Below are 27643 nucleotides of genomic sequence, written 5' to 3'. Positions count from 1 at the left end.
TCCTATCCCCGACACCTCATCTCTCTTCGCAGTTGCTTTGGGTCATTGCTCACTGTATTGGGTCCTAAATGGTCCTTCTGTAAGATGATGTCAGAGGGGATAGGATGTGTAAACCGGCCAATAAAAGCAGAGCTAGCCTCTTTTTTTCTCCCACAAGCCCTGATTTCCATTCTAAGGTGAAATAACAGGGTGGTAAATGGGCCCAACCAGTCAAAAAAACTATAAATTAATAATAAATTAATTAATAAATTATTAATAATAAATAAAAAAACATATATATTATTTATTTATTTTTCTCTACCTAATTAAGCTACTATTTTATATTACATGTATACTGTTTATACTATATTATATTTATGTAGCATATTGTAATTTACACCTCAAAATATTGACTATAATTAATCAGTAATTAATCACTACTCTAGTTTCTGGCTAGAACTGGATTCATTAAATCACTGATAACTGGTATCAAGGCCACCATAACAAGGCCATGTTTGTTTATCCTTCATATCTCTGTGAAACTATCCCAGCTCTCTGAGCTGATTCCGAGGTGTCGCCCAAACCGTTAGATCTGCATATCATCCCCACGCAGCACAATGCGGTGGAGATTGTATGAAGATCGGCAGATTAGCCTGAAACGCGCGTTACGTCTGCGAAGAAGGCGTCATGCGCTGCGCTGCGCTACGTAAAATGGCGCTGAACGTGGCCGTGTTGTGATAGTGGGAGGGGTGTGTGAGTGTGTGTGAGGGAGAGAGAGAGAGAGAGAGAAAGAGAGAGAGGTAGACCGACAGATAGATAGGGGAGGGAAAAAAGCTCTGGCACTGGCGTTCGTTGACCACTGAAACCAATTAAGGGGATACTACACTCGAGACATCAATTGGACACCTGACAACAAGGAGCCGTCAATCTATCAGTGGCGACCTTCGGAGAATCATTGGATCTGAAATATCGCCGACAACATGGATGATTTAAGTATCGATCAGAAAAAGCTGCCTGGCGTCAAAGAGGGTGAGTTGGTGCGTTTGATGGGAGGTTTCTTGCCTACATGTGTTGGAAAGGCTTGGTTAGAAATGCCTACGAAGGTTTTCGTTTGGGTCCTTATTGGAACTTTTCCGTTCCACCTTAAATGGTGCAGCAGTTACATTCTGGCGCCTCAGGCGCCAGAATGTAACTGCTGCACCATTTAAGGTGGAACGGAGAATTGAAAAAGAGGCTGGCGATTTCGTGCTTTTCAGTTCAAATAAGACTCTACGTTTACTAAAACCGTCTCAAACAATCATGATATCCGTGGTTTTGGTCCTTTTACACTATAATTACTACCTAGCCCCTGTGTTTATACAGTGAAAAGGCTCCGTTGCGGCAGCAGAAGGGAGCCCAGCAGCTGCAGCCATCCCTTTCTCTTAAGACCGTCTACGACGCCAATAGCTCCTATCTACCTAACCCACGTTAATCGGTTAGTCAGTCACTTAGTCAGCTAGTCAGTCAGTCATGATTAAACGAAACAAGCTTTAATAATATTATTATGAATAATAATAATAATAATAATAATAATAACACGCAGTTGCACTGGTTGGTTTGTTAGTTAGCTAGCTAGCTAGCAACGGTGGCTAGCTAGCGAACTCCTACCCTCAACCGGAGCTATGGCCAGGCAGGTGTGTCGCATTGTCTGCTGTACAAACACTGCCCATTCTGCCCTGTACTACAGTATTTACAGCCTAACCTCACACTGGACGTCTTTAATTCAGCCTCAACCTCAATTCTGGACCTGACTTGGTGTATTAGCTAGCTAGTAGTTTCATTAAAAACCGGGCACAAAGTGTCCCGGCTTGGCTTTGTGCTCACATCTGTGTTCGCCAGCATACTTTGCATAGTATGCTAGCTAGATAAAGCCCCAGCTGGTAGATAGCTACAACTGTTTTCGTATTAAATTGTGAGTGAGAATTTGCGTATCGTGTATTTCAGGTGCTGTACAAGGTCCGAGGGCAATGTTTTAGCCTCTTTGGGGTTTGTATGTAGCTGTTAATCAGAGCAAAACACACAGGGCTCGGGGTGGTCGGTAGCCTGCCATGCTGTGAGTCCCATCCAGAAAGTTACCGCAGTGAGGAACAGGAGGGCTCTCTGCATTGGAGTGAGTAGAGGTGGTGCGGTACGACCTGTACGGTTCCGATATCCTGATACCGATATACTGCAATATACCATATCTGCCGATACTGATAGCTGTTGAGGTGCTTGGGTGAGTTGTCCTGCTCAAATGACTCCAACAACTAAAACAGCAGTATAGCTGGGCCCTAATCTTTTACTTATTATTTTAAAGAAGAACCATGCAGAGCGAGTAATGGTGTACCCTGTTTGGAAAAATAATAATAATAAGTAAATAAAAATATTTATATATGCATAATATATACATATAGTTTATATTATTTATATATATATATATATATATATATATATATATATATATATATATATAAACTTTGACATGTCAGATTTGACAAGTCCACACAGTCCTAAAAAAACTGATCTGCATCACTGCGTCTGGTACGGAGTGAACGGAGGCCTAGTTTTATATATAAATATTTTTTATATATATATATATATATATATATATATATATATATATATATATATATATATATATAAATATTTTATTTATTTATATATATATATATATAAACACACACACATATATATATATTATATATATGTGTGTGTGTGTAAATATATATATGTGTATGTGTGTGTGTGTGTGTGTGTGTATATGTAATTTAAAAAAAAAAAGTTTAGTGACCATGTTAAAACCATTATTAACTATCTGTTATACCTGGTTTGGTAATTTTTATCATTAATGTTTAAATAGTTCTGACCAGAGAAGGATGGGTCCCCCTTGTGAGTCTTGGTTCCTCCCAAGGTTTCTTCCTCCAGCTCTGAGGGAGTTCTTCCTTGCCACTGTCGCCGTTGGCTTGCTCACTGGGGGTCTTTGATCCATCATGTCTTACGTTATTTTCTTCTTTCTTCTCTGTCTCTGTCTTTTATTAATCACTATTTATGTAAAGCTGCTTTGAGACGACAACAGTTGTAAAAAGCTCTATACAAATAAATCTGACTTGACTTAACTTGTCAAATCCAACATGTCAAAGTTTTCAAATCAGAGCTCCACACTGAGTCCACACTGTTATTTGCAAGTGGTCAGCTCTGATTTGCATGCTTTCATACTCAGAATCAGGACATGATACAAATATGGTTTGGATGGTCTGATTTTCAAAAATTCTGGCTCTGATGCAACAGACGCCAGTGCCGGGCAGCATCGCACTAGCTGGACCACTCAGGGCCTATCCAGGTTGATTTCTGATTAGTCTGGACAACCTGATTTCTGATTAGTGTGGTTGATACTTGTCCAATTCGTGGGCATGCTTCATGAATGTAAACAGTCAGATTGTATTTCATGTGTGTTTTTGCTTAGACAGCTGTCAGTGGAAGGGTGAAGAAGTTGGTTCGGTTCAAGCGAAGAAGTATTTTTGTTGTTGGTGATGGAAGCAAATCTGCCAATCTGAGCAAAGAATCGTGATGGCTTAATGAGGCTTGTAATGTGAACGTAGTCTAGGTGTATTGATTTATTTATTTTTTTATTAGTAGTAGCATGACACTCCGTGTCACTCTGCTGAAGTTTCATTTGCTAATATTTTCTGAGGAGACTCTCAAAGCTGGGTGTCTGAACTGTCACAGCATGTAAATGTTCTGTTGAATTACCTGAATCTCTTGTGCCATTGGTAAATGTGATGGCGGGACAGATGGCATTGCATCTGGTCTGTACAGCATTTAGCGTGCCTCAGGAGAACTATTCCAGAGAGAAGTGCGGTTTGGTCTGTAATTAATCCAGTTTCCTGGAGTACCATGCCAAAACCACACAACTGTCACTGTTTAAATCTAGAAGGCATCAGACAGACCCAGACATCTAACTGTCTAGAGGAGTCCAGAAGTTAGGACTGAGGATATCTGGGGTGTTTTTTTTTTTTTTTATTATTGTGAACGTTGCGATGTCAGCGTTCACTGTGGATAACAGGTTCTTAATCATGAGAAAAAGTCAAATAGTACAAATGTAAAATGGCGTTCAAGCAGCCTGATAACCAATAATTATTAAAAGATAAGTGCAATACATTTTAATAACCACAACAATGCTTTTAAAAACTTAATTTTCCATTTAACAGGTTTTATAGTGGAAAGTGAATCTAAGTGTATTAATGGTTACAGGGTTATTGCGTAGGGCAGGGCGATATTGTAAATATCACAATATTTAAAGGTACTTTCACGCAGGCAAAATTCACCCGTAGGCCCAGATTTTCAGAATAAAATGCTGTCATACTGCCCACCCCTGCTGTCGCGGTGACTTATTAATCCTATAGTTAGTAAAACCACAGCCGGAAGCTTTCAGTGTCAACTGTTTGCGCACTGTAGCAAGAAGTGCTGTGTGTGTGCTCAACGTTAAAGGTCCTACTGATGTAGTGTGAAAGTAGCATGGTTATCACTTAGCTGTTTTCTTGTGAGGTGGGACCTAAATTTATCAGCGATGCTTCCCCCAGCACGGTCGCTGTGCTACTGTAGTGGCACTGCTGTGGTCTTGTCAGCCCTGTTTGAGAGCCTCTTTCACACATGCTCTTGTACCCTAAGTAATCATGGAGGGGTTAAATGTGAATGTGAGCTGGAATCCTGTTAGGGTTGATGCTGTGGTGTACCGGGACAAGGTACACCACAGCATCAAGGAGAGCTCATGGGGCAGCAGAAGCTGATATGGCGCTGGGAAGTTGAGTGACCTCAATGGCAAAGTGAAAGGTTTCTGTGCTGCTTTTGTTTTTACAGTTGAGGTTGGTACGTGATTCTAGGGAGAAGCAGCAAAATTCAGACGGCCAGTCCCGGCTAAACGGGACAATTCCAGGCGCATTGTTTATGCTGTATTTGATGGTTGTTGATGCCTAGAACATCATGTCCTGTTTCCTTAGACATTCATGGCAGGTATTAAGGCACTCCTCCCAGGCACATACCACCAAAGAGCTGCACGAGTCAAAGTCTGAAGGTTACCAGTTAAAGTATCCCAGTCTTTTCTGGGGTTTTGAGTGGGAAAGGTACTATCCCTGGGAAAGCAGTACAACTGTGCCGAAAAGCACCACGCCATGCTGAGGACTTTGCGTCCTGTTTACCTGGGCGCTTGTGGCAGGTATGAAGGCACTCTCTCATCCCAGAAAAATACCTTCGAAGGCTTGCATGTGTGAATGACTCAAAGACTGAAAGTAAATGGGGAAAGTATCCTGGTAATTTCCAGGGCTTTGAGTGTGAAAGGGACTTTTGAGATGAGACAGTTGGAGGTTTTGACACCGTACAGGAAGGAAGCAGCTGGCCTCTTTCTTTGGAATGTTGTTGATGCTAGTATAAAAAGCAGAAGGCTGTGAGAATGTTGACTTGGCTCAGCTCAGGCCTCCAGGGATGCGTTCAGCGTGGGTTAGGGTTTCATATGCGCTCGGCTTCAGTGCTCTGACGGTTTTGCTTTGGTGTGTCCGCTGAGATTTACGTCACTTCTGTTTATTGATAAATCTCATCTGGCTGCTCCTCCCCCTTCCAAATGTCCACTTAATGTAGCTGCTCGCGTCCAAGATCGTTTGTGCAGACATGTCCAAGTTCTCCTGGCCGCATCACAGGTGTGCGCGTGTGGTGTTCTGCTCATAAGGCGCTTAAGCATATGGCTGTGGCCGGTCTACCCTGACTGACACGGAACTTGCTCGGGTCGGCTTGAATCTGCTTAACCGCTTCCCAGACATCAACCCACACATCTGTCTCTCTCTTGCTCTGTTGAAGTTTTGTATTTGCTTATTTCCTTCCACTTTAGATCACTGCATGCTTCCTCAGAACATGCTTTGACTGTAGGGTTGGAGGAATCTAAGTTGTGGGTAGGAGAAAGGGTTTAGCCGTTGGTCAGTGGCAGCAGTAATCAGTCGTGGTTAAGAGATCCTGGTTGTGGGAGATGGGAGAGTAAATAAATGGCCTCCCAGCACAAACTATGAATTTCTTAATCTTTTGAGCTCAGCCATTACTTTACTGACATTGTAGTATGGTAGTCTGTCATGCCAAATGAGTCTTCTAACTAATCACTGAGTGCTTTGTTGGGTTCTGTGTGAAAATCCTGGCCAATCCTAGATGTCCTTTGAGTGGTTTTGTCTAGGGATGCACCGATCCGATCTGATATCGGATATCCGTCCCGATATTAACAAAATTAGCTGGATGGTGTGAGACTGCACTAAATACATAAATAAATGACAAATGGCAGTTATTTATTATATCTATATGTGTTCATTTGTTATATAAAGTAATGTTGAAGTCAGTCCTGATGCCTTAAGTCTCTCCCACATGGTGAGGTATACGGTTTATTAATTCAGCAGTGGTATCGGACAGGTATCAGGTATCGACCAATATGCAAACTTTATGTATTTATCGGAACTGAAAAGGCCGGATCGATGCATCCCTAGTTTTGTCGTTGCTGCTGTCTGTTTTCAGATGGTTCTTAACTCTGATCTGGACTTTAGAGTAAACTGTATTGATAATCTTTGTTGAACACACAGAACACCATGCTTAGTTAAGTGAAGCTTGTGATTTATTCTGGTAATAAACAACACTTGGACTTTCCCTTGCCATGATCCATGTTGCCACTTAGCGTAACTCGATTGAATAAGATCTGAATCATCATAGCTTTTCAGTCTGAGACAGACCAGCTCAGCATTGCTCTGGGCCTGCAGCACCTCCGTTCCACCAACGCAGCTCAACAGCTTTGCTTTAATCCCATTCACACAGAGTCTGACTTCCGTGAGCGGACTGTGCATTTGTGTACATTGTTTTACTTATGTTCTGCTTTGTTTTCTGTGTTGTACAGATTTGTTAAAATCTGACCAATCAAAGCTCTGTTGTCATAATTGCTGGCCAAACAAATGAGCTTCGAGACCGCGGCAGCTCATCTTGTTTGTTTCAGAGCACAGAAGATTATGTGATTGTTTTATTGTATCTTCATCAGTTTTGTTGTCGTGGTACACTATGCTTTTATGAGTGTATTGTGAATATCGTCAGTGCGTAAAGAGCATTGATTGACTGCATATTATTACAAAGAGTGTAATCAGTCTTATTTATTGAATGGAGTGCAGCATATTTTATTAAAAATCACAGTAAAAAAATGCTGTTGGTGCATTTTGTCTACTTGCGATAAAAATCATATATCATAAAAATGTCTTTAAATATTGTGATATTAAAAAAATTCCATATCGCCCAACTCTAGCGCTGACTAAAAACATGGAAGTTACATTCAAATATATGGTGGAGAAGAGAAAGACTGAAGGGCTGGGGAATGACGGTGAAAACTTTACAGCCACCTTATGTAGCCAACTTCATTTTATTTATTTATTTATTTATTTATTTTAAAGAAAGTGGACCTGGGTGCATCTTATTCTGTTCATGTCCTCAAAGAACTGTGAACTGTAGCTTCTCTCTCTAATGACCGCTTTCTAGCCCCATTTACAGAGCACAGAAGGCAAAAAATCGCCAGGCTTAGTTTTATGGTTTCAATAATCTTTTTTTTATTATTTTTTATGATTTATTTTTGGTCTGGAAAAAACTGTAACCATGACCGAAGTTATGGCAGATTGTTTTTGTTTGAAAGGTCTTGCCCTCATGTAAATAGGCATTTTCATTGGTTCAGTCAATCAAGTTTGAGTGTGTATTCATAGCTTCTTGCCTTCAGGTCAGGTTCAGTACGATTTAGGAAGTAGATTTCTTTTAATAAGCGTCATGACCCTGTTAGGATTATGAAATATGGGTTTTAAATTTAGTTGGTCGTCTGAATGAGATACTTTATTGGACCAATTCCAGCTTGTGGGCCCCTGTTCTCTAGACTTGTGAAGAGTTATTCAGAATTTTCGGAATTAGGCCCAGGCTGTTGCAATGAGCTAGGTTTAGAGATGAGACAAGACTGGTCTTTCTTTTAAAGCATAAGACTTGGCCTAACTGTCAAATTACCCACGCTAATGGAATTGGGTGAAGCATTACAGTATTAAACTCTTTTGGTATTAAACTTGTTTTGTTTGGTCTCATCTGTCCAGGTAAAGTGTGCCAATAAAAGCTGTATTTGTGTAGAAGCCCATATACTGGATTTGTGAAGCTGCTCTTTTGAGTTTGCCGTCAGTAGATGGTTTATTGTTCCCAAGCCTGTCGAATTGCGCTCTGTGTGCGTTTGCTCGTGTCGCAAAAAGGCTGAGGCTTTAGTTAACCCTGCGTTTAGCAGCAGATGGGGATATGTTTAATCACTGGTCTGTAATCATGGCTTATTGTTATCCTCTCCTCGTGCCTTAACAGGCTCCTTCCCAAGGACACAGTTTACCACAAGATCTAATATATACTATCAGGAAATGTGTAATTGCCTATGTTGCCTAAAGTCACAGTACAACCAGCAATGAACAAATCAAGCAGTAGCTGACCAGAAGCGGCTTGCCTGTTATTTGAAACAGATGCTAATGTAAGGCTGGTTTTTGGAAGTCGCACCTTCTACAAACTTTGATATTTCCTGTTTAGGCTCGGAGAGTTTGTGGGTTGAATGTAGGGCGACTTCAAAATGCAGTTAAGACCAGCAAAGATAAACAGTGTCCAAAAATCACAGACGATTGCACAAATTAGGCTCTTCTAAATTGAATAGGTTATGATTCAGTATTGCATATTGCTAAATATATTTAATCCATTATGCTCTAATGGAATCAATCTAATCTACATGCAAATCAGTGCAAACTGACTCAGTTGTTCCTAGGTTATAACAGTGACTGTGCGGGGGCAGGGGCGGAGGGAGTTCCAGGAATCACCCATGGTTCAGAAAAGTTGAGTTTTGCATTGATACAGAGATTGATGTTTAGAAATGGCGATGGTAAGACAACTTTGCTAACAGACACTGGATTTAGACAGTCACCAAGCTCATGCATAAAAATGTTGCTCAACCCACTCAAATGCTTCCATATTTTCATTTGTTCTGCTATAACACACATCGGTGTGATCAATAACATGGTATGACTTTTTTAGTCTACAGCGACAAGGTGTGTGAACTTGGTGTCATTATGCCTTTTGTGGTAGTAGTCTGGAAGTAGACCTGATGTGCGTGATGTAGGCCTGTAGCTTAAAGGTGAATTACATTCTCTTTACTAAATTCCCTTGTGCTTGTGAGTATTTACCGTGATAAGAGTCCGGTCCAGTGCTTGTACGGTAGCCTAGTATCTCTCTTTGTAAACCAAATAAGCACACCTCAGACACCAAAAAGGTCTTTGTCAAATTTTCCACTTTCACTTTCCACTCTCCCAATTTGGTACTGCCAAATAACGCACCCGTTAGTAGATCCCCCAAACACTAGCAATGCTCCTGACACTAGGAGGGTGAGAACTTAACAGATGACTTCTCTGATATAAGCGAAGCCAGCCAGTGATGAGGTGAGAGAGTGTTATCTACCCATCCAGAGAGAGAGCAGCCAATTGTGCTCTCTTAGACTCCGACTGCTGATGGCAAATCGGCATGGGCTTGGGATTCGAACTCAAGACTCCCGGGCAGTGTTGGTTCAATTTTTGCCAAACTTTTCCTTTATGGCTGAGCCTACACTTAACTGACTCGTCAGTGTTCAGTCACTGAGGTTTGTCTTGGTATTGCTATTATGACCATCTTACAGCCAGATGGAACGTACATGTATATGCTGTCCTCATGTTTCTTTATGAAAATAAGAAGTAGCGCTAGCCTACAGTGTATTTATAGCTTGAATTTAACAACCATCAACATTGGTACCCCCTCCACGCATCTGTTCTTTTGTTTCCTGTGTTGTTGTTTTTTTTTTTGTTTGTTTTTTTTTTTTTTTTTTATGCATCCAGACTTTGTCCTAAGTGAAGTGGAAGTGAGCTAGCTCACCACTGCTTAAGAGGAATGCTATAAATAAATGAGACTATAGAGACCTGTTACTTACAGCAGTAATTATGACATTGTAATAAATCCTAGATGTTTCTTAGGGAATATCACCCACCCCATGCAGATAATACCTTTTCAAATAGGACACTTCTCCAGTGCTCCAGTTTTTGCTCTTGCAGAGAAGGGAGGGTATAGATTCAGACAGGAAAGCAGCACCTTTGCACACTGTATTGAAAAGCATAGCTAGGTTAGAGGTAGGGTGGGTCCTCAGGACTGTCCTATGGAAACTCCTTCGTAGTAGCCTATTGGTCTCAAAAAATGCAACGGCCTAATTAGGCTGCTTGTCGACATCACCGGAAAGCATTGTATGAGTGCAGAGAACTGTGGGTAATCGAGGGCTAGGAAGGATACGTTAGTTAGATCATCCTCCAAATTGTAATGAACTTAGCCTGCATTTCTGGGCTGTGTAAGAAGGGTCTTTCACTTTGGAAGAGCTTTCTATCACGTAGCGACTGAGAAATGCAGTCTACCTCGCTGCGAACTAGGCTTTGGGATATTACAGTGCAACCAAATTCTTCTCTCTATATATCCCAGCTTAGAAGGCCGGAGGTCAGAGCGCAGGGTCAGCCACACAATGGCGCCTCTGGCAGATCTGGTCATTGAACCCACAACCTTCAGTGATCAGTAACCCAGCACCTTAACCACTGAGCCAACACTGCTCCCTTGAATAGCCCAGCATAAGTAAATCCAGGCAAATACAGCATGTGTAATGTGGGGTTTATTTTCTTGCCTTTGGGAATATACACAGGAACTGGACAGGTGACAATTTTACACCTGCAATTGCTGCTTTCCCTGCTTTTCCTCAGAAAGAGCTCAGAAGTTCCTCATAACTGATGTTTTAAGTAGTGTTGGGGTGAAAATACTGTTGTTGCTTCATTCTGGAGTTAATTAGCGAGGAATGTTCTCTTAGACCATAAATCCTGTCAATGTACTGCTTTCATATTGGAGGTCTGACCCTGTAGGTCTTGGTAATGACACTGATGAGGTGACTTGAGTACTCAACCGTCTTGTTGTGCCTCTCTCCACAGTGTGTCGAGACTTTGCTGTGCTGGAAGACCACTGCCTGGCCCACAACCTTCAAGAGCAGGAAAGTGAGTACACTGGTCGTCTGTTTAAATGAATGAACAAGTTGGTGCGACTGACTTTACCTGCCCAGAGCCAGAATAGAGAGCTTCATTCTTGGCTTCAGTCAGTGTGATGCTGGGTTCGGTAAGCTGTGTCGTTTTTTTGCGCTTGTGTAGGTTTGAAGAGACTAAAAAAAAAGTCTGAACGCTATCAGAAGTGGTGAATTCAGTGTCTTACAGAGTGAGCTGTTAAAGCAACTCTATGTAACATTTTGTACCTTATTAAACGGCTGATTTAAAATCATATTAATGCTCCACTGACCTGTTCTAGGGGCCTAGCGGCTGTATCGTTGCCACTCTGTTATCAGCACACCAGAAACTGCACTGTGTAAGGCTGGTAAAGCGGGCAGCACAGTGTTTGTTTTGTGTAAAATCCTGAAATAGGACTCTGACAACTTCAGTCCACATGCTTTGTTCACTTTCAGATGCCAGATCTGTACCTCTCAGCTTGTCCGTTACACGCCCCGACTGTAGAACTCAGAAGCAAGAAATGCGAGTTATTTGCAGTGCTTTGAGCAACGTCTGTACTGGTGTGTGAATTCTGTGTAATAAATAAAATAAATAAATAAATTAATTAATTAAATTGCCCTAATGACTCATTCGATGCAGGGCACAGGCCAGAAGGACCTCCTGTACCGCTCCCTGCTGCACTGTGGGTCAAAGTAAACCAGAGGCAATGGTTGCAAGCGTCCAAAACCCAAAACCAAGTAGTTGTTAGGGGTAAAACTCCTGTCTGGGCTCAGATTTACTGCTCCACCGCACTCTCCCTCTCTTCTTTTAGCAGATATGGAGACATAAACCACCGTGTGAACGGAAAAAGCCTTAAGCCTAAACTCATTCAGCACTCGTTCTCCTCTCTGGCCGGCGGTGCGGTGGTTTGTAGCCGCAGCGACAGCAGAGCTGCTGCTCTGGCGGTCACTCTATACTTGTTCTGCACATCTGCATAGTTTTAAACGCTGCCCAAAACCCTTGCTTGCGGCTGCTGACTTACAGCTAAAGAATTGACTGGAAATGTAGCTTGCTGAGCTGAGCTGACCTGTGTGTGTGTGTGTGTGTGTGTGTGTGTGTGTGTGTGTGTGTGTGTGTGTGTGTGTGTGTGTGTGTGTGTGTGTTACCATAATCTGACTCGCGCATGTTTTTTATTATGCTGCAGGACATGCTCTTCTCATTATCTTTGAGGGCCTGAGGATATAAGGGATAACTTAGACATAACATCGGCCTCTGCTCATTACACTGTAAAAGGACAGGCTCAGGTCGCACTGACCTCCTTTAACTGGGTCTTTCAGTCCAGACGTGTGCAGACTTGTGCAGAGGGATTTCAGCATGGACTCTTATACTTTGTTGTTTTAACTTTGAACCAGTGCAATTATTTATTCATTTTAATTTATAAACATTATGTTAATATTATGGCTGCAGCGATACCACTTTTTCCTTTCCAATACCAATATCAGATTTTCAAGTATCTGTCAATACCTTCAACCAATACCGATACCAACTCTGACTTAAATACTTGACTGAACTAGCTGCCTAAACTCAGCTATAGGTATCAGAACCAAAAAAACACCACTTGCAAAAGATGTCAGGCTTTTACTGGTTGTTTAAACTTTGTTTCATAATAGTGTGCAAACAAAAAAAAAATATTTAAAATGTATTGCTGATACTGATACTGCTGCGTAAATGCTAGTATCGGCGCTGATTCCAGTTTAGTATTGGTATTGGTGCAACACTAATAATATTATTTTTAAGCATGTTAATATAATGCTCAGGTCTCTCTGAATGCAGTTTCTCACTTTCCGAGTTATCATTTATTCATTTTTAATCCATTAGATGTCCAATCCAAGCCAACAAAAAATACCTGCTTTGTGACCTGTAACCCAAAATGATCCTTTAATTGAATGAAATCTTGAGTAAAAGTAATATAGTGAGGCTATCTAAAGTGTGTCTCTCTCCTTTATGCCGATTAGTTGGGTTGGAACTAGGGTTGCAGCGGTATATTTTGTTGTTAGGCATGCCATGGTATGAAAAATGCTGGTTATCACAAGGTTTAAATCAGTCAATTAATGGAGAATATAATCAGCAGATTAATCAATAATGAATGAGAGAATATCTCTATTATCTCTTAGCTGGAAAAAAGAGCTTTACTTCAAATGCAGCTTTCTTATTTATTCATGTTTTATTTAAAAAGAGGAACCTTTACTTCCAAGAATAAATATTTTAAGCCTTGACTGTAGCAAAGCTTTTCTTCAACCAATAAAAAGAGTTAGTGGAAAACAATACTGTGTACTGTGATGCCGTATAACCTCTGAGACGGTTATCATGCCGCACAGCCCTGGTTGGATCTTTAGTAAGGCAAGTTAAAGTGTTAAGCCCCTAAAATTTTCTGTCCTTGATCGTTTTTAGTCATCAAAGTCCCCACACTGAATGCATTCAGATTATGCACACGACATGACCAACGGCTCAGAACCACAAACACTCGTAGGAGTTTCTCACGAACTGCTACATCACAAAGAAAAAAGCCACCTGATATGTTTGTGCATTTAAAGGCTGTTTATCTGGGCAACAAGAATTAATTTACTTCAAAAACACTGTGGACAAAAGTATTGGGACACCAGCTTTTTTGTTCTCAGAAGAAAACAATAAATAAGTAAATAATAGAGGATTTGATTGCATTTAGAGCCAAGAGCATTAGTGATGTCAGGATGCATGTTGGATGATCACCATCTCTACTCCTCTCCAACTCATCCTAAAGGTATTGGATGAAGCCCCATCATCTAAGAACACATTTCCACTGCTCCAAATCTCAATGCTGGGGGGGGGGGGATACCCCTCTAGTCCACACCTGGCATTAGGCATGGTCCCAATAAGTTTATGTTTATTATTTGCTCCAGAGAGTCCTATTCTATTGGCAGTACTTCTCTACAGGTACTAGATAAGCTGTGTTTGTGTCCACAAACATTTGGACATACAGCGTATGAAGCAAAAGGTAGATGACCGTACCACTGAACCCAGCGCGGGACCAAGTCTTAGAGCAACAGCAGTGCCGAAAGCCTCCCTTCAGTAACTCCTGTAGTACGTAATGTGTATTTATCATGCTTATGATCAGCTGTATGTGTACTTCCTGATGTTGGCTAGATGCTAACTACTCTGGCTGGCGTCGGCTAGATGCTAACTACTATGACTGACGTCGGCTAGATGTTCAGCGCTGTAGCTGCCATTGGCTAGAAGTTATCTGCTCTGGCTGACGTCGGCTAGCTGTTGACCGCTCTACAGACCTTGGTTAGATATGTGTGTAATATGTGATGTGTGTATTTATCACGCCTTATGTTCAGCTGTGTCTCTTACAGCTGCTGAAGTTGAAAATAAATGTCAGTAGCTTATCTTTGCTGAAACCCTTCTGATAAACACTTGAAATAGATCTCAAGAGCTTCATGGTGCCAGTTTCAGAAACCACAAGGATTGCTGTGTTTGCTCAGAATCGATCTAAATATAAGGCATATGTTTTGGTTAAAGTCTCACTTCCTCTGTCTGTCGGCTGCTAAATGTTAGTCCTTTTGCTTTTGCTTCTGATTTAGCTTCTTGTTTGAGTGCTGATCCTGTTGCAACCAGTGTCCTGCCAGTTTCAGAATTATTTCATGGTTCTTGAGCGTACCTACCAACAGCATTACATGAGCAACTTCCAGTTTACACTGTAGTGCACATGTGTTTAACACCATCTTTGAGAGCCACAGCAGTGCAGAGTTAAGTGTTTTCTCTGCTTTAACACGCCTGAATCAACTGGGAGAGAGAATTCCCAAGCTTGATCAGGTGTCTGTAGGAATGCAGCCAGACAGCAGTGCTGTGTGTAAGTGATCGCAGCATAGCTGTGTGGTTTCTCTGATGCCTTCGTAGAACTGATACAATCTGGGCTGATTTCAGTGTCGATGGAGAATATTGAGATTGGCTCGGTTAAAAAAATGTGATGTTTGCTATTGGGGTTGCATATAGCTGTGTCCGTCAGGGTCCTGCTGAGACAATTGTAAACATTATAAACTGCTATAATGAATAAAATCTCGAGAGGACGGACACAACCAATGTTGTGTTTTAAGCCCATGTTCCAAGGCCTGTTACTATTCGGTATGTTTAGATGTTAGGGTTAGATGCAAACTGTTCTGGCTGAGGTCGTCTGGCTGTGTTTACCGCTGTGGCCCAGGTCGTCTGGCTGTGTTTACCGCCGTGGCTGAGGTCGCCTGGCTGTTCACCGCGGTGGCTGATGTCGGCTAGAGATGGAAATTGATAGTCTAATAACAAATTGCGACAGTTTGATCTAAATAACCTCCTAAAAGTATCAAAATCCTTACTATAACCAAGCAAAGATGTAAACATACATGTAAAATGATATTCACTCATCAGCCCTTCTTTTCTTTGTTGTTTTCCTGTTTAGTTGAGAACCACCTGGCCTCCAACATCCACAAAAGCCGACTGGTGCAGCAGGACCTTCGGGTGGCCAAACGTCTGCAGGAGGAGGAGGACCTGCGGGCCAAGGCCCAAAACCGAAGGCAACACAAGGACATGTAAGCTGCCTGTACACACATTACCAGCAACAGTGGTTTCATTGCCTTTATTATTACTAATGTAAATCCTATTAGAAGGTTAACAGCGTTACTAACGAGTTGTATACCTACAGTCTTTGTAGATTTATTGATGATAGAAATTTTAGTTGCAGTCGTGCTTGTTATGAACATGTTGGCTGTGCTGAATCAGAGGTGTTCTCTTTGTACTATTCCAAGGCAGAGAGATTTATTCTCAGGTCTCCTGCAACATGTCATTCTCTGCTGACGTCTCTGTTTTTCAGAACAGCCCACATTTTAATCAGGGCTGTATTCTGTTGCTGATCAAAGTGTGGCGCGCACACACACACACACACACACACACACACTCCTCCTGCTCGGTTAACTCTTCAGGTGTTTACACCGTTTCCCATGTGTGTGAAAAATGCAAAGACCCCTTAAACAGACTTCCCAGTTGTTTCATTTGGGTCAGTTTTAGAACTTCAGAATTGTTTTAATATTTTTTTTATATGTAATTAAAACCACCCAGATTTTGTTCACATATTAAGACCTTTTTGAAGCTTTATTGGTTGTGTCTGATGTTAATACTTTGAAGCCGGTCCAGAGCGGAAAGAGTGTGGGCCTCATTTGAATCTGGCTCCACTTTAATACTTCCTAAAGCTCTATAAATAAGCGCACTGAGCATTTTCTGAAAAATAGAGGAAATTGACCCCGTCTTCAGAAGAAAAGGGGTAAAATTTGTGAAGAGGCATCTTCTCTTATTTATCTGTCTTTCATGATGCAATGTTGGATTATAGAAAGATTGTCCATTTAAAGCCTGAGATTCCTCCCAGTTCTTTTGAACTATATAACAATATCCCCTCAATTGATGTTCATAGTATTGACACCTGGGCTTTAGGCCCAATACTGCAGCCAGAGTATTGGCTTGTGGAGGAGCTTGTGCCACTGAAAACATGAACTGATGTTGAATCTGTTAAAGGATGAAGTTCTTATAGCAGTTGTGGATGTAAACTATGTAGTCGCTCCAGAGAACATCAGTATTTCACTGCGTTGTGCTCCACATTGTCTCTTTATGATGCATTTTCATTGCTCTTTGTTTTTCTTTAGTGAACGCATTGACAATGAAATCGCTCAAGAGATTCAGGAGCAACTGGTCTGGCAGGCTGAGCAGCAGAGGCAGCAGGAGCAGAAGGATGAGGTTAGAGAGCACCACCTCCTTCAGCCTGTTTCAGACTGGCTCATACATAGTATCGATTACTGCCAGAAAGTTCACACTTGGTCCACGCCACCTTCATTCCCTCAGCATTGTAATAACATTGGGTTGCATGCTCAAAAGTGACCGTTACCTCTCTCTCGCTCTCTATTTCTTTCTTTGTGTGTGTGTGTGTGTGTGTGTGTGTGTGTGTGTGTGTGTGGGGGATTAGGCCATTGCTCGTAAGCTGCAGGAGAGGGAGATGAAAGAGGAGCGGAAGAGAAAGAAGCAGCTGGAGGCTAACTTTGAGGAACAGTACTATGAAGACAAAGGAGGTGAGCAGAGCACCATCTAGTCCTGGAATGAGTGAATGGCAGAGAACCCTGGTCCTGGAGTACCCCTGCCCCGCCCATTTGGCACGTCTCTCCTGCCCTACCACACCTGACCTAAGTAGTCAGCTCATTAGCACCCTTCCAACATTTCAACAGATTGTTTTCGAGTTTTTGGCCAAGCGTACATGCATTATTGTTGGGGCTTTCCTACAAGTTAAAGAAACCCTATAGCCGTACATGCCAAATTCATTGACCGTTCCTTTTCATTCTCTGTTAGCAACATTAGCTTTATTGACTGAACCGTTCTTTTAAGGGACTTTCACGGCTTGGTTTCTAAATGCCATTAAAGCCTGTTTGAGGTTAGTAGAGAGAATTTGAGGCAGGAGTGTGACTTGCATAGTGCTAAAGATGATGGCTATAAGCTTGTTGGCAACATTAGCTTCCTAGCTCCAAGTGTGGTTTGTGAGACACAGCTATAAGCACTTGGGCTTTTAGTATATTGAAAAATACAAGAGCAGGAGAAGCACTTGCAGAAGCACTTCATTTTCATTTGTTTGCTGCTTGTAAAAGACGGGGAGGCCACAGATGTGCTGTCGGCCGAATACATCTGCAAAACCACACGGCTCTGTGTTTCCAAAAGGGAACTTCAGGAACTGATTAGTGTTTGTTGAGAAAGTTCAGAGGAACATCTGCTGAGGTGACCACATGTTAGTTTTAAAGTCTGCATGTTTACCAAACATCTCCACAAGGGCTCTCGTGGACTGACCGGCCACTTTAACCACCTCCACCACCACTGCTGTGCTTCAGCGTGTCTCGGTGGCAGACGGCGCAAAACTGGAAAAGCAAGATTGCCCTTCATTACTTCTGTTGACCCCACCCTCTCATCTAGACTGCCCTCGTGTTCCTGCATTTTCATTTGTTTGCTCTTGAATGTTACGCAACAGCCGTTTCTCTCAGACTGGATCACGGGTTTGAAATGCTGCTGGACTGAATGCTTGTATTCAGCCCATATGAGCCAGAGCCTCCTTTCAGACCTGCCACTTAAACCTTTGTCTGAATACAGTTTCTAGTTAAAGGCACCTGGCTTTATTTTGAGGTTTTCCTGTTCCTGACTGTTGTGAACAGAGGCGAAGTGCAGGTGCGACCTTGAGCGAAGGCTCACTCTTCCTTTTTATCAGTACCCTGTTGTTATTGTAGAGATTTGGTAGCGTATCTTCAGCAGGAGGAAGAGCAGCGTTTCTGCTGAGCTGGGTAGTTTTCCACCCTGTCTAAGTGAGGAGGGGGTCCAGCAGATTTTTAAATGCTCAAAACTGAAATTCGCAGCAAGAACAGGAAGTGTGGGAGGAGCATCTCACCCACTCATGCTGTCTCTGGAGGGGGGAAAAAAGGATCATCCTCATTTTATATTATTCATATAGCCCTGGTGATGCAGGCTGCTTTAGCGTTTGTTAGAATTCACCTTGTTTAGCATGGTTCTTCAAAGATTTTTCAGTCTGGTAAAGTGGATATGTTTGACCATGACCACTTGAAGAACTACACTGAAAGAACCTTTAAAAGGTTCCCTGCATGATGGATCGAAGGGTTTCACTTTTGTTGTAAGTCAGAGAAGTGTTTTTTAACCCACTTTTTCACCCCAATTTTGGCTAGCTGAGTACTCCCTCTCCCTTCTTATAACATGTAATGCTCCCAACACAAATGTAAGACCAATGCCTCCTCCGACACATGCTCAACCAGCCATTGGCTCTTTCCAACAATGCACCGTCAACCAGGCATCCGGAAGTAAGCGCAGAGTAGACGGCTCTGATGCATCGGTTAGCAGATGCCTGTCCTGGCCATTGTCACATTGGAGTGATGTTGGGTAAGCGAGAGAGCCATCTACTCGAGACCAGTTGTGCTCTCTATGGCTCTGGCTGCTGATGGCTGGTAGAATGATCCGGGATTCAAACCAGGCATCCCTCAGGTTATGGGGCAGCACTCTGGTCCACTGGATCACTGCACTACAGCACTGTAAAGTTGCTGCGTAGTAGCCATGTTAACCTATGTGACACTAACAGACCACCTGAAAATAAAAATATCAATGTAAAACGGATTGAGTCACCAGTGTAAATTCCTGTGAATAAACTACCGCCATTTCCAGTGTCTTCCCTGTTGCCTGCATATTAGCTCTATTCAAAGTCATGAACGTTCCTTGTAGAGATGTTTTAACCTTGTACTTTCTGAAGTGTGCTATGAACTAACCCCTTGTCCACTAACCCAGCTCAGTATATCTCATCTTTTTCCCCATTTTGCAAACAACTTCTGCCTTCCTCACCCCCCTTCCTAAGCAGCTCACCGCCCTCCATCAGACCCACGCATGCAGAACCCAAGCCCTGATTCTCCGTTGTCCAGCAGGGAAAGGTACCGGGACTTAAGTCAAGGTCAATCTCAAGATCATCGGTCTCCAAAGCTGGACCAAAAAAGGCGACATGACCAGTATGCTGAATATTACCCTGCAGAAACCGGTCGCTCAAGACCCCCAGAGCTTTATAACGCTGAAGGCACCAGAGGTAAACATGATGGCAAGGGCAGAAGACCTGAACACTACATCCCAGAAAATACTAAATACCCTGAGGAGTATTTGTCTGAGAGAGGTAGACACCTTGAAGCTGAATATTCTGAACATCGAAGAGACAAGAAATATCAGACCCGGGACCAATGGGATGAACCTCCTTTCGACCAGGAACCCATGGCGTCCATGAAGGACAGACCTTACAGGGATAAATCAGTTGACCGGGACAAGGCCTGGGATAAGGAAAATGATAGGGCAAGGAGAAGGGACAGAGATAGAGAGAGGGAAAGAGAAAAGGACGGAAGGAGAAATAGGGAAAGGGTGCAGTATCAAGATCGAGAGAGAAGTCCAGATAAGCTGTTGAGTGTTGATGCCAGCAGAGACCAACGCTGGAATGGAATGGAATTGGATGTGGACACCAATGGCTACAAATCCAGGAACAGAGAGAACGATTTAGACAGGCAAAAGGAGCGACGTGGAGCCAAGGATGCCAGGGAAAAGGACAGAAATAGGGAGAAACAGAATAGAGATGGAAGCAGAGGGCGAGAACTGGACAATCCAAGCTTACCCTGGGCCCGGTCAGAAGAGAACCTGGAGGATGCAGATTATGGAAGAAGACATGGGGCTAATGAGTTGTTTGAGGAGCCTAGTTCCAGGGGTCGTTCTGGTGAGCCCAGATCTCCAGAGCATCCGTCCAGGGAGAGAGGTATGGAGCAGGGTGTTTGAGTGTGCTTATGCTTCTGTGATGGGCCTCTGGTGCAAAAACTGGTGGTGGGTCTGCTGCCAAACTACATTTCTGAAACATGTTTCCTACTTCTCTTCCACCTCTCCTCACCAAGGTTTTTTTTTTTCCTCTCCTCTCATTTGATGAATATTCTGTTTAGGAGGTACCGGACACATGGTGAAAATCCTAGGAAATCCATTCAGTTGTAATTGAAAGGCTGCAATGGTTAGCCAACAAAGTCAATAATGGGACGAAAAGGTATCAAAAAGATCAGGAAGTTGGTTGATGAGTGATGCATGAGCGATTGATTGGTTGTAGACATATTTCTGACTTCTTAATACTGTCCTGCTTTCTTTTTCACACTTACTAGATCATTGTTCTTTCCAGCATCCCTGTATGGGGCTTAGAGTTTTTCTTCTTTTGGGAAAATTCAGGGGCATGGATGTCTCTGCACGCTGCATGGTCCAGACTCTGTTTCTGCTCTGTTTTTCTCAGGTCATTGCACCGTGTCTTTGTCAAAACGTAAACCAGATTTGGGGGTTGTGGATATTTGAAACCAAATTTGCTTCTCGAGGTATTGACTGCTAGTGCTAGTGTGTCATAAAGTGCATCAATTGACTCTGGTGGGCTTGCCTCTCTCATGCCCTCCGTAGGACGAATTGTGCGAGGAGAGTATGGCGTGAAAGAAGCAACGCAGGGTTTGGCTCAAATGGATCTTCGTGAGCAAGAGCTCATAGACATGGAGGTGGCACGCAAGCTACAGGAGGAGGAACTGAAGGTACCCACAATAAATCCTGATAACAGGGAAACGTTTATATGGGACAATTACAAACCCAGTGTCCGTTCATTCTGTTATTTCTATGTTCTTCTTGTAGGCAAGTCAGCTTGACAAACGAGCTGCTCAAGTTGCACAAGATGAGGTTAGTAGATGCTGAAACTTTCCCTATGCTAAAGCCATGTTTCTTTTGGTTCTGGGTACGTCCTAGCAATTAGCAACACTCCAAGACTTGTAAGGACATCAGTACAGAAAAAGTAACGCTTTTTGTACTCTATGAAAGGAAATCGCTCGGCGGCTGATGGAAGAAGAGAAAAGGGAGTTTAAGAGGTCTCGTGAGAAAGAGAAACAGGCAATGGACAGACAACAGAAGGAGAGGCGAGCTGAAGGAGACTTCAAGGTATGTGCAAACTGCAGAAAGCAGTATTTAAATAAGGCTGACTTCTCGCTGTTCTCCATAATAATGGTGAGGTCTGTATACAAGTCTATGAAGAGATATAGCCAAAACAAACCTTGAATCAACAGTGAAAGAAAAGCATACAGTACAACTTGAGCAGTGGCAGTTAAGGTCAATATCAGGTCTGGGCCCAGTTTCCCAAGCTGGTAAGATGGGCTTAACTGTTTAACATGACCCTTGCTTTAACAATTAAAAAAAAAAAAGTAATTTGCTAATATGCTTTCTGAAACCCAGCCCAGGCCAAGGGTGCTGTAAGCTGAGGGGTGAAATGTTGTTTACTGTAAGCATATGGTAAAAACGCCTACAACACATCTTGCATAGATAAAGTGAAATAGATAATCCTGTCACTGTTTCTCATTGAGTAGGGAGTAGGGACCACAAATACGCTTGTAGGATAGGGATGGACATTTGTGATAAATATCATATTGAGGTGACATTTAGTAGTCAAGTCAAGACCAGGTTAAGATATTTTGTTATTCCTCATGTAAAAATAAAAAGAAGAAAATGACGCATCACAGTGCTCCAGTCAGCATTGTGCCATTACTTCCTTAAATTAATGCCCTATTGAGACCAAAGAAAGCCATAGATGACGTAGCTTAAATTTTACAGAGATTTTTCACCTTGAACACAGTGAGCTTCAGACAGGGTAGTAAAAGTTCTATAAAACATGAGAAATGAATGTCAGCTTGAACCTAGCATTTATTACGCATTGTAGTATAGACCTGCTCCGAGACTACCGTGGCTTTGATGGAGAAAGTAAAAAGTTGGGCTCTTCAGCATGTTGATTTCTACACCCCTAAACATGACACTTATTCAATAACGACAGAAAAAAAAGTTTAGTTTCCAGTAATGTTAACTCAGACGGACACACTGGACTCTGCTTGTCTGGACAACAGTTTCTGCGCCCACCTCCCTGCGAGACTGAGAAAAGCCAGAGTCCAAAGGAGGTTGAGACAGAGACGAGACGGGACCCCTTGTATATGGTCTCGAGATTGGTCTCAAGTACTGCACCTCTGCATGCCACTTCTTATTATTTTCCATCTGTCTGCTAAACTTAGTTTTTAAAAAAGGTATTTCTCTCAAGGGTATTTGCAAACTTACGAAAGAGTATCATGAAGAAGAGTATTACAAGTTTCACCAGGTTTTGCTTCTAGGCTTCACCAGGTTGCATCCTGAACCTTCATGCAACTTTTCCAAAATGGACTTGATTGTAGAAGACTCTCAAACAGTTGTGTTTTTGCATGTTTCAGCCGACACAGGAGGACGTAGTGCGACCACGGACACGGGAAGAGTTTGACTACCAAAGAGCTCGGAATAATCCCAAACCAACCAGGTACTAGAAGTGTTGATGAGCATTTATTACATTGATGGTGTTGCAGCCCCACGCTTTCTTATAGGCTGTTTTTCTTACTGCCTGTGTTCTTTCAGACCTCCTCCTCCACGCACCCCTAACTATGAGAATGTGGACAGTAGTTATATGTATCCGGACCATTACTCTCCTCGGCCACCTGCCAGACCTGATCCATACAAAGGTTGGTCCAACAACATGGCTTCCAATTATTGATCTTCATTGTCATTTAATGTGATGATCATGGTCAAAGGACCTGTTTTAGCACATTTCTAAACATTAACCTTGAGCTGAGAATTTGTGCAGTATTGTGAATTTTATGCAAATATTTGTTCATTTGCTTTGTGGTGGTGTTCTTGTTTTTTCTTGTACAGTCTCTCAGATCAAAAATTGTGTAGAGTAGAAAAGATTGAAGTAACTGGGCTGTTGGATGTACGAATGAAACGCAATAATGGTAAAGATGAATGGTTCAACATTCACGGTTGACAGTATATTCAAGCATCCATTACTGTTTCAGCTTTTTTTTGTATGTGCTGTCGCTGTGTAGAATATAGTTAATATTATAAAATAATTAAGTAAGTATTCATTAGAAACTAGCCTAGCTGATAATTATATGGCTTTCGTGGGTAAATGCATGAGGTGACATTCTGTAACGCTCATACATGCAACCTAGAAACTGAAATTTTTTACATTCAATTGTAATAATAAAGGATTATATTAATAATTTTATAACCTACATTTATCTCTCTTTGGTAGGTGCCTACTCCAGACCGTGACCAAGGCTTCCGTTTGCTGTTCTTGAGTGGTTTGTGCTGTTTTCCTCTTCACTTTTTGAAGACGGCCATAACTTGCTGACAAAGGGTGGGGCTGGGTGACATTCAGGCACATCCCATTTTGTTCTCCAAGACTCAAAGACTGACTGCAATCACTAAAGCCATCACCTTTTTGTTGTTTTTATATCTTCATATTTTTTTATTTGCCTTTCTTTTATTTAATGGCTTGACAAATGACTCTCCACATGCTGTATTGTGTATTTTATTACTTGACATGGAACCAAAACTATTGTACTATTTTGGGTCGGGGGGTCACCGATTTTACCCCTACTATACTGCATTGTCAATTTGGAAACCTTTCTTTTTCACTTCCCCTCTTGTTCTGTACATCACTGGTAAAATGACACTACTGTTCAAGATTTTGGAATTGCAGTTTTTCATTATAGATATCCAGTTTGTTTCAGATATGCATGTAAAGTGATTATGATGCTTCATAGATTTCAACTAACTGCAAAAACTAAACAATGAATGTTAGGTGTGTCCTGAATGGTGAAGTTATATGGGTCTACATCTGTAAATATGTTTAGTTTGTAATTTATGTTAATGTCCAGGTTGCCTCATAATGGAAACAGGATGGTCATATCTTGAGGCACGTAGCATATCAAGAAATGACTTGGTTACAGTACTTTATTTATTTATTTAATATTGAATTAAATGTACCTGTAATTATACAAAAAGCTCTGTATACAGTAAGCTATTATTGCAGATTGGTGATTCCAAACTTTTGAACTGTAGTGTAGTGTGTACAGAACCTGAAAATCTGCCCTTTTTAGGGAACACATTTCTGTTAATGTAAAGGAGTTACTAATGGGTAAGAATATATACTAATGGGTATACAGATATACAGCTCTGGAAAAAATGAGAGACCACTTTTTTTTTTTTTTTTTTTTTTCCCCTTCCCCTCTTAAATTTGCATCTCTGTGTTTGGCAGCCATTTTATTCCAGGCATTTCCTCAAACAAAGCCAAGTTGGCATCCAATGGCATAAAGCAATGTGAAGGACTAGTGGAGAGCCTGCCAAGACATGAAAGCTGTGATTGGCAGTCAAATTTCACCATAGTGATTTTTGAATGATTTTTGAGTGATATTTGAAAGTTCAAATATTAGCCCTGTGTTTAAATTTGGATAATAACTTCTTTACATTATAATTATTATAATAATTTCTTTGCATTATTTGAGCAGTTGTTTTGAGCAACTGCATTTCTGCAAATAAACGCTGTAAATAGCAATATTTTTATTTGGAATTTTGGGGAAATGTTGTCCATGGTTTATGAAATACATCGCAAATGTTAATTTCCCTAAAACACATTGCCTATAAATAGTAAAAACAGAGAAACTGATCATGTAGGGTGGTCTCTTCATTTTTTTCTTGGAGCTGTATGAATTTGTTCCTGGGTGATTTTTGGGTCCTTTCTGTAAGACTTGCCCAAATTAGCCCTTTTTATTGTTCTACAGTAATTAAGAAGTTGTCCCACACTATTCACCTTTTAGCTGATGTGAAGTCCTGTTATTGAACCAGCTTGCCTTCTCTCAGATTAATGAAGAAAGAAGGGACTTTTCTGACATTTTGAAGGGATTTCTAATTTTTGTTTTTGGGCGTTTGGGCCATTTTAAGCTGTTTTGGTCTCTGTACTTGTGGGCTGACTGCACTCTTGGTGCATACACTTTGCCTTCGTCCTACATCAAGCCTGAACTCAGGAGCAGTCTTTAGAGTAACACTCTGTAATGCACAAGGGTGAGGAACACTGGCTCGTGGTTTGAGAGACAGCTTTTGATTCTTTAGCACAGCATTGCACTTACAGTACCACTCAAAGGTTTAAGATCAGAGTGTCCAACAGTGTGAAGCTGGTGCCTAAAAACGTTGCTGGTACCATGTGGTTTCATAGACTTCCTTACTTGCTGGAAGCTTTCAATACAAATAATTTACTTATTTACATTTTAGACGTGACCTGAATGATGACCAGAAATGACCGAGAGTATTGGACAGCATTGAGAATGTTCTAATAACATTAATATCCTCACTGCCTTTTATTTCAATAGGCATGACCTCCTAAGCTGGATGCTTTGATCAAAAGTCCAGAAAGAAATATTGTAAATTACACCGTAGCATGCAAAAGTTTGGGCACCCCTGGTTAAAACGTGTTACTGTGTAAGCAAGTAAAATATGAGACATTTCCTAAATATTTTAAGAAGGAGAATATTTTTTATTATTTCATTCTTTTACAGTATTTAACATAAAGAAAAGCCCTTGAAGCTCAATTCTTGGCACCAGGCATGGTCCGTAACTATGTAACACCCCCCTTTTGGCAAGTACCACAGCTTGTAAACGCTTTTTGTAGCAGCTAAGAGTCTTTCACTTCTTATTTGGGGATTTCACCCATTCTTCCTGTCTATCCACAGATTTCTGATTATGTTAAGATTTATTTTTTGAAATGTTTAACTTAAAGCAACACTATGGAAATGTAGCATTTCTTGCTCCTGGACTCCCCCCTACAGTCGGAAAGTGTAATGATAGTAATAATTGTATTTTACACAAATATGACTCTGGTTACACACACAGTTCTCATACTCACATGCAGAGCCTGGAGTAGCACTGACCGCCATACTATTCTCCCTATTACAGGTCAGTGTAGCATCAACATGATTAACCCACCTGTTCTTGGCTATCCCTAGCACTAGCAAGCTCCCAACACTTAGGAGGGTAAGGACTTAACATGTCTCCTCCAATACACGCAAAGCCAGCCACCGGCTCTGTTCAAACTTTTCGAACTCTTTTCGGGCGGCCGGCGCAATCAGAGGAAAGGGCCGGGTGACCAGCTTCGCCGCACCAGCTGACAAGATGCCCGTGCTAGCCAACATTGAATTTGGATGGAGTATGGGTGGAGCATGGCCAAGTGTGCTTTCTTAGTCTCTAGCTGCTGATGGCAATGTGGTATGGCTTGTAATTCGATGACCAGGGTGCCCAAATGTTTAAATGTGAACTCTTGCATATATTATTGCATATTATACTTATTTTATAGTATACTTTAAAATGTAGAATAGTGAGATCTATTAGTAGTATTGAATAAGATAAAAAAAAATCTAAATTTTTGAGTGGTAGTATGTATTATGTGCATTCTGGCTGGAGAAGTAGTGCCCATTGTTCACTTTCCTGCACATTTTAAAGATTTTATTTTTCTTCTTTCCTTTTTTCAAACAAAGTTTTTTTGTTGTTGTTTTGTTTTGTTTTGTTTTCTTTTCTTTTTACCTACAACCAATGATCAACCATTACAGCTTTTTAATGATTATTTATTTATTTTTAATTTATTTTTTATGTGAATAAGATCAACTATACGATTGCATCTATCCAGATTCTAATTTATTTCGGGGCCATGGGCGCCGGCGTGCACAAACCTCTATGATCGTTCTTGAGGAGTAAATACTAATATTTCCTGCCACCTTTGAAAGGTTCCAGCTGTGCCAATACTGCACAGATATGAAGCATAACTCCTTTGCATAATAGACTATTATTGAAATGTCTCTGCTTGCTGTTTTGGATGCAACCTTGCCTTGAACTGGACACACGGAATATGCCTGTAAAGACGAATGCAACTAATCGAGAGGAGCAGCTCCTCCAGCTTTGTTCTGTTGAAGGCATTTTTCATCGTCATGTTGCGAACATTCCAGAATTGTCTCAGTCATACGCGGTTGAAAGGGATTATCCTCGTGTGCATCTATAAATAGGGATCCACCCACACTCTGCATTGA

At 41.5% G+C, this 27643-nt stretch overlaps 1 protein-coding gene across 3 annotated transcripts; it reads left to right on the top strand.

The window, feature by feature from the left end:
* Positions 1–776: 776 nt before the first annotated feature.
* ccdc50a (coiled-coil domain containing 50a) lies at positions 777–27643 on the top strand. 3 transcript variants are annotated; one of them, XM_072660238.1, is made up of 12 exons: positions 777–1008; positions 11046–11108; positions 15562–15691; positions 16796–16886; positions 17113–17215; positions 19540–20466; positions 21138–21262; positions 21360–21404; positions 21543–21659; positions 22967–23049; positions 23145–23248; positions 23821–27643. In XM_072660238.1, exons 1-12 carry the CDS (start codon positions 960–962, stop codon positions 23838–23840), a joined length of 1857 nt encoding a protein of 618 aa, XP_072516339.1. In that variant the 5' UTR covers positions 777–959; the 3' UTR covers positions 23841–27643. The 3 variants fall into 3 exon arrangements, with proteins under 3 accessions (XP_072516339.1, XP_072516338.1, XP_072516340.1); XM_072660237.1 differs by having other exon boundaries at positions 19537–20466; XM_072660239.1 differs by lacking the exon at positions 19540–20466.

Source organism: Salminus brasiliensis, chromosome 17 (assembly GCF_030463535.1).
Source record: "Salminus brasiliensis chromosome 17, fSalBra1.hap2, whole genome shotgun sequence".
NCBI lineage: Eukaryota > Metazoa > Chordata > Actinopteri > Characiformes > Bryconidae > Salminus > Salminus brasiliensis.
The sequence above is the reverse complement of the archived record's forward strand: the minus strand, read 5'-3'. Positions and strand labels throughout refer to the sequence as shown.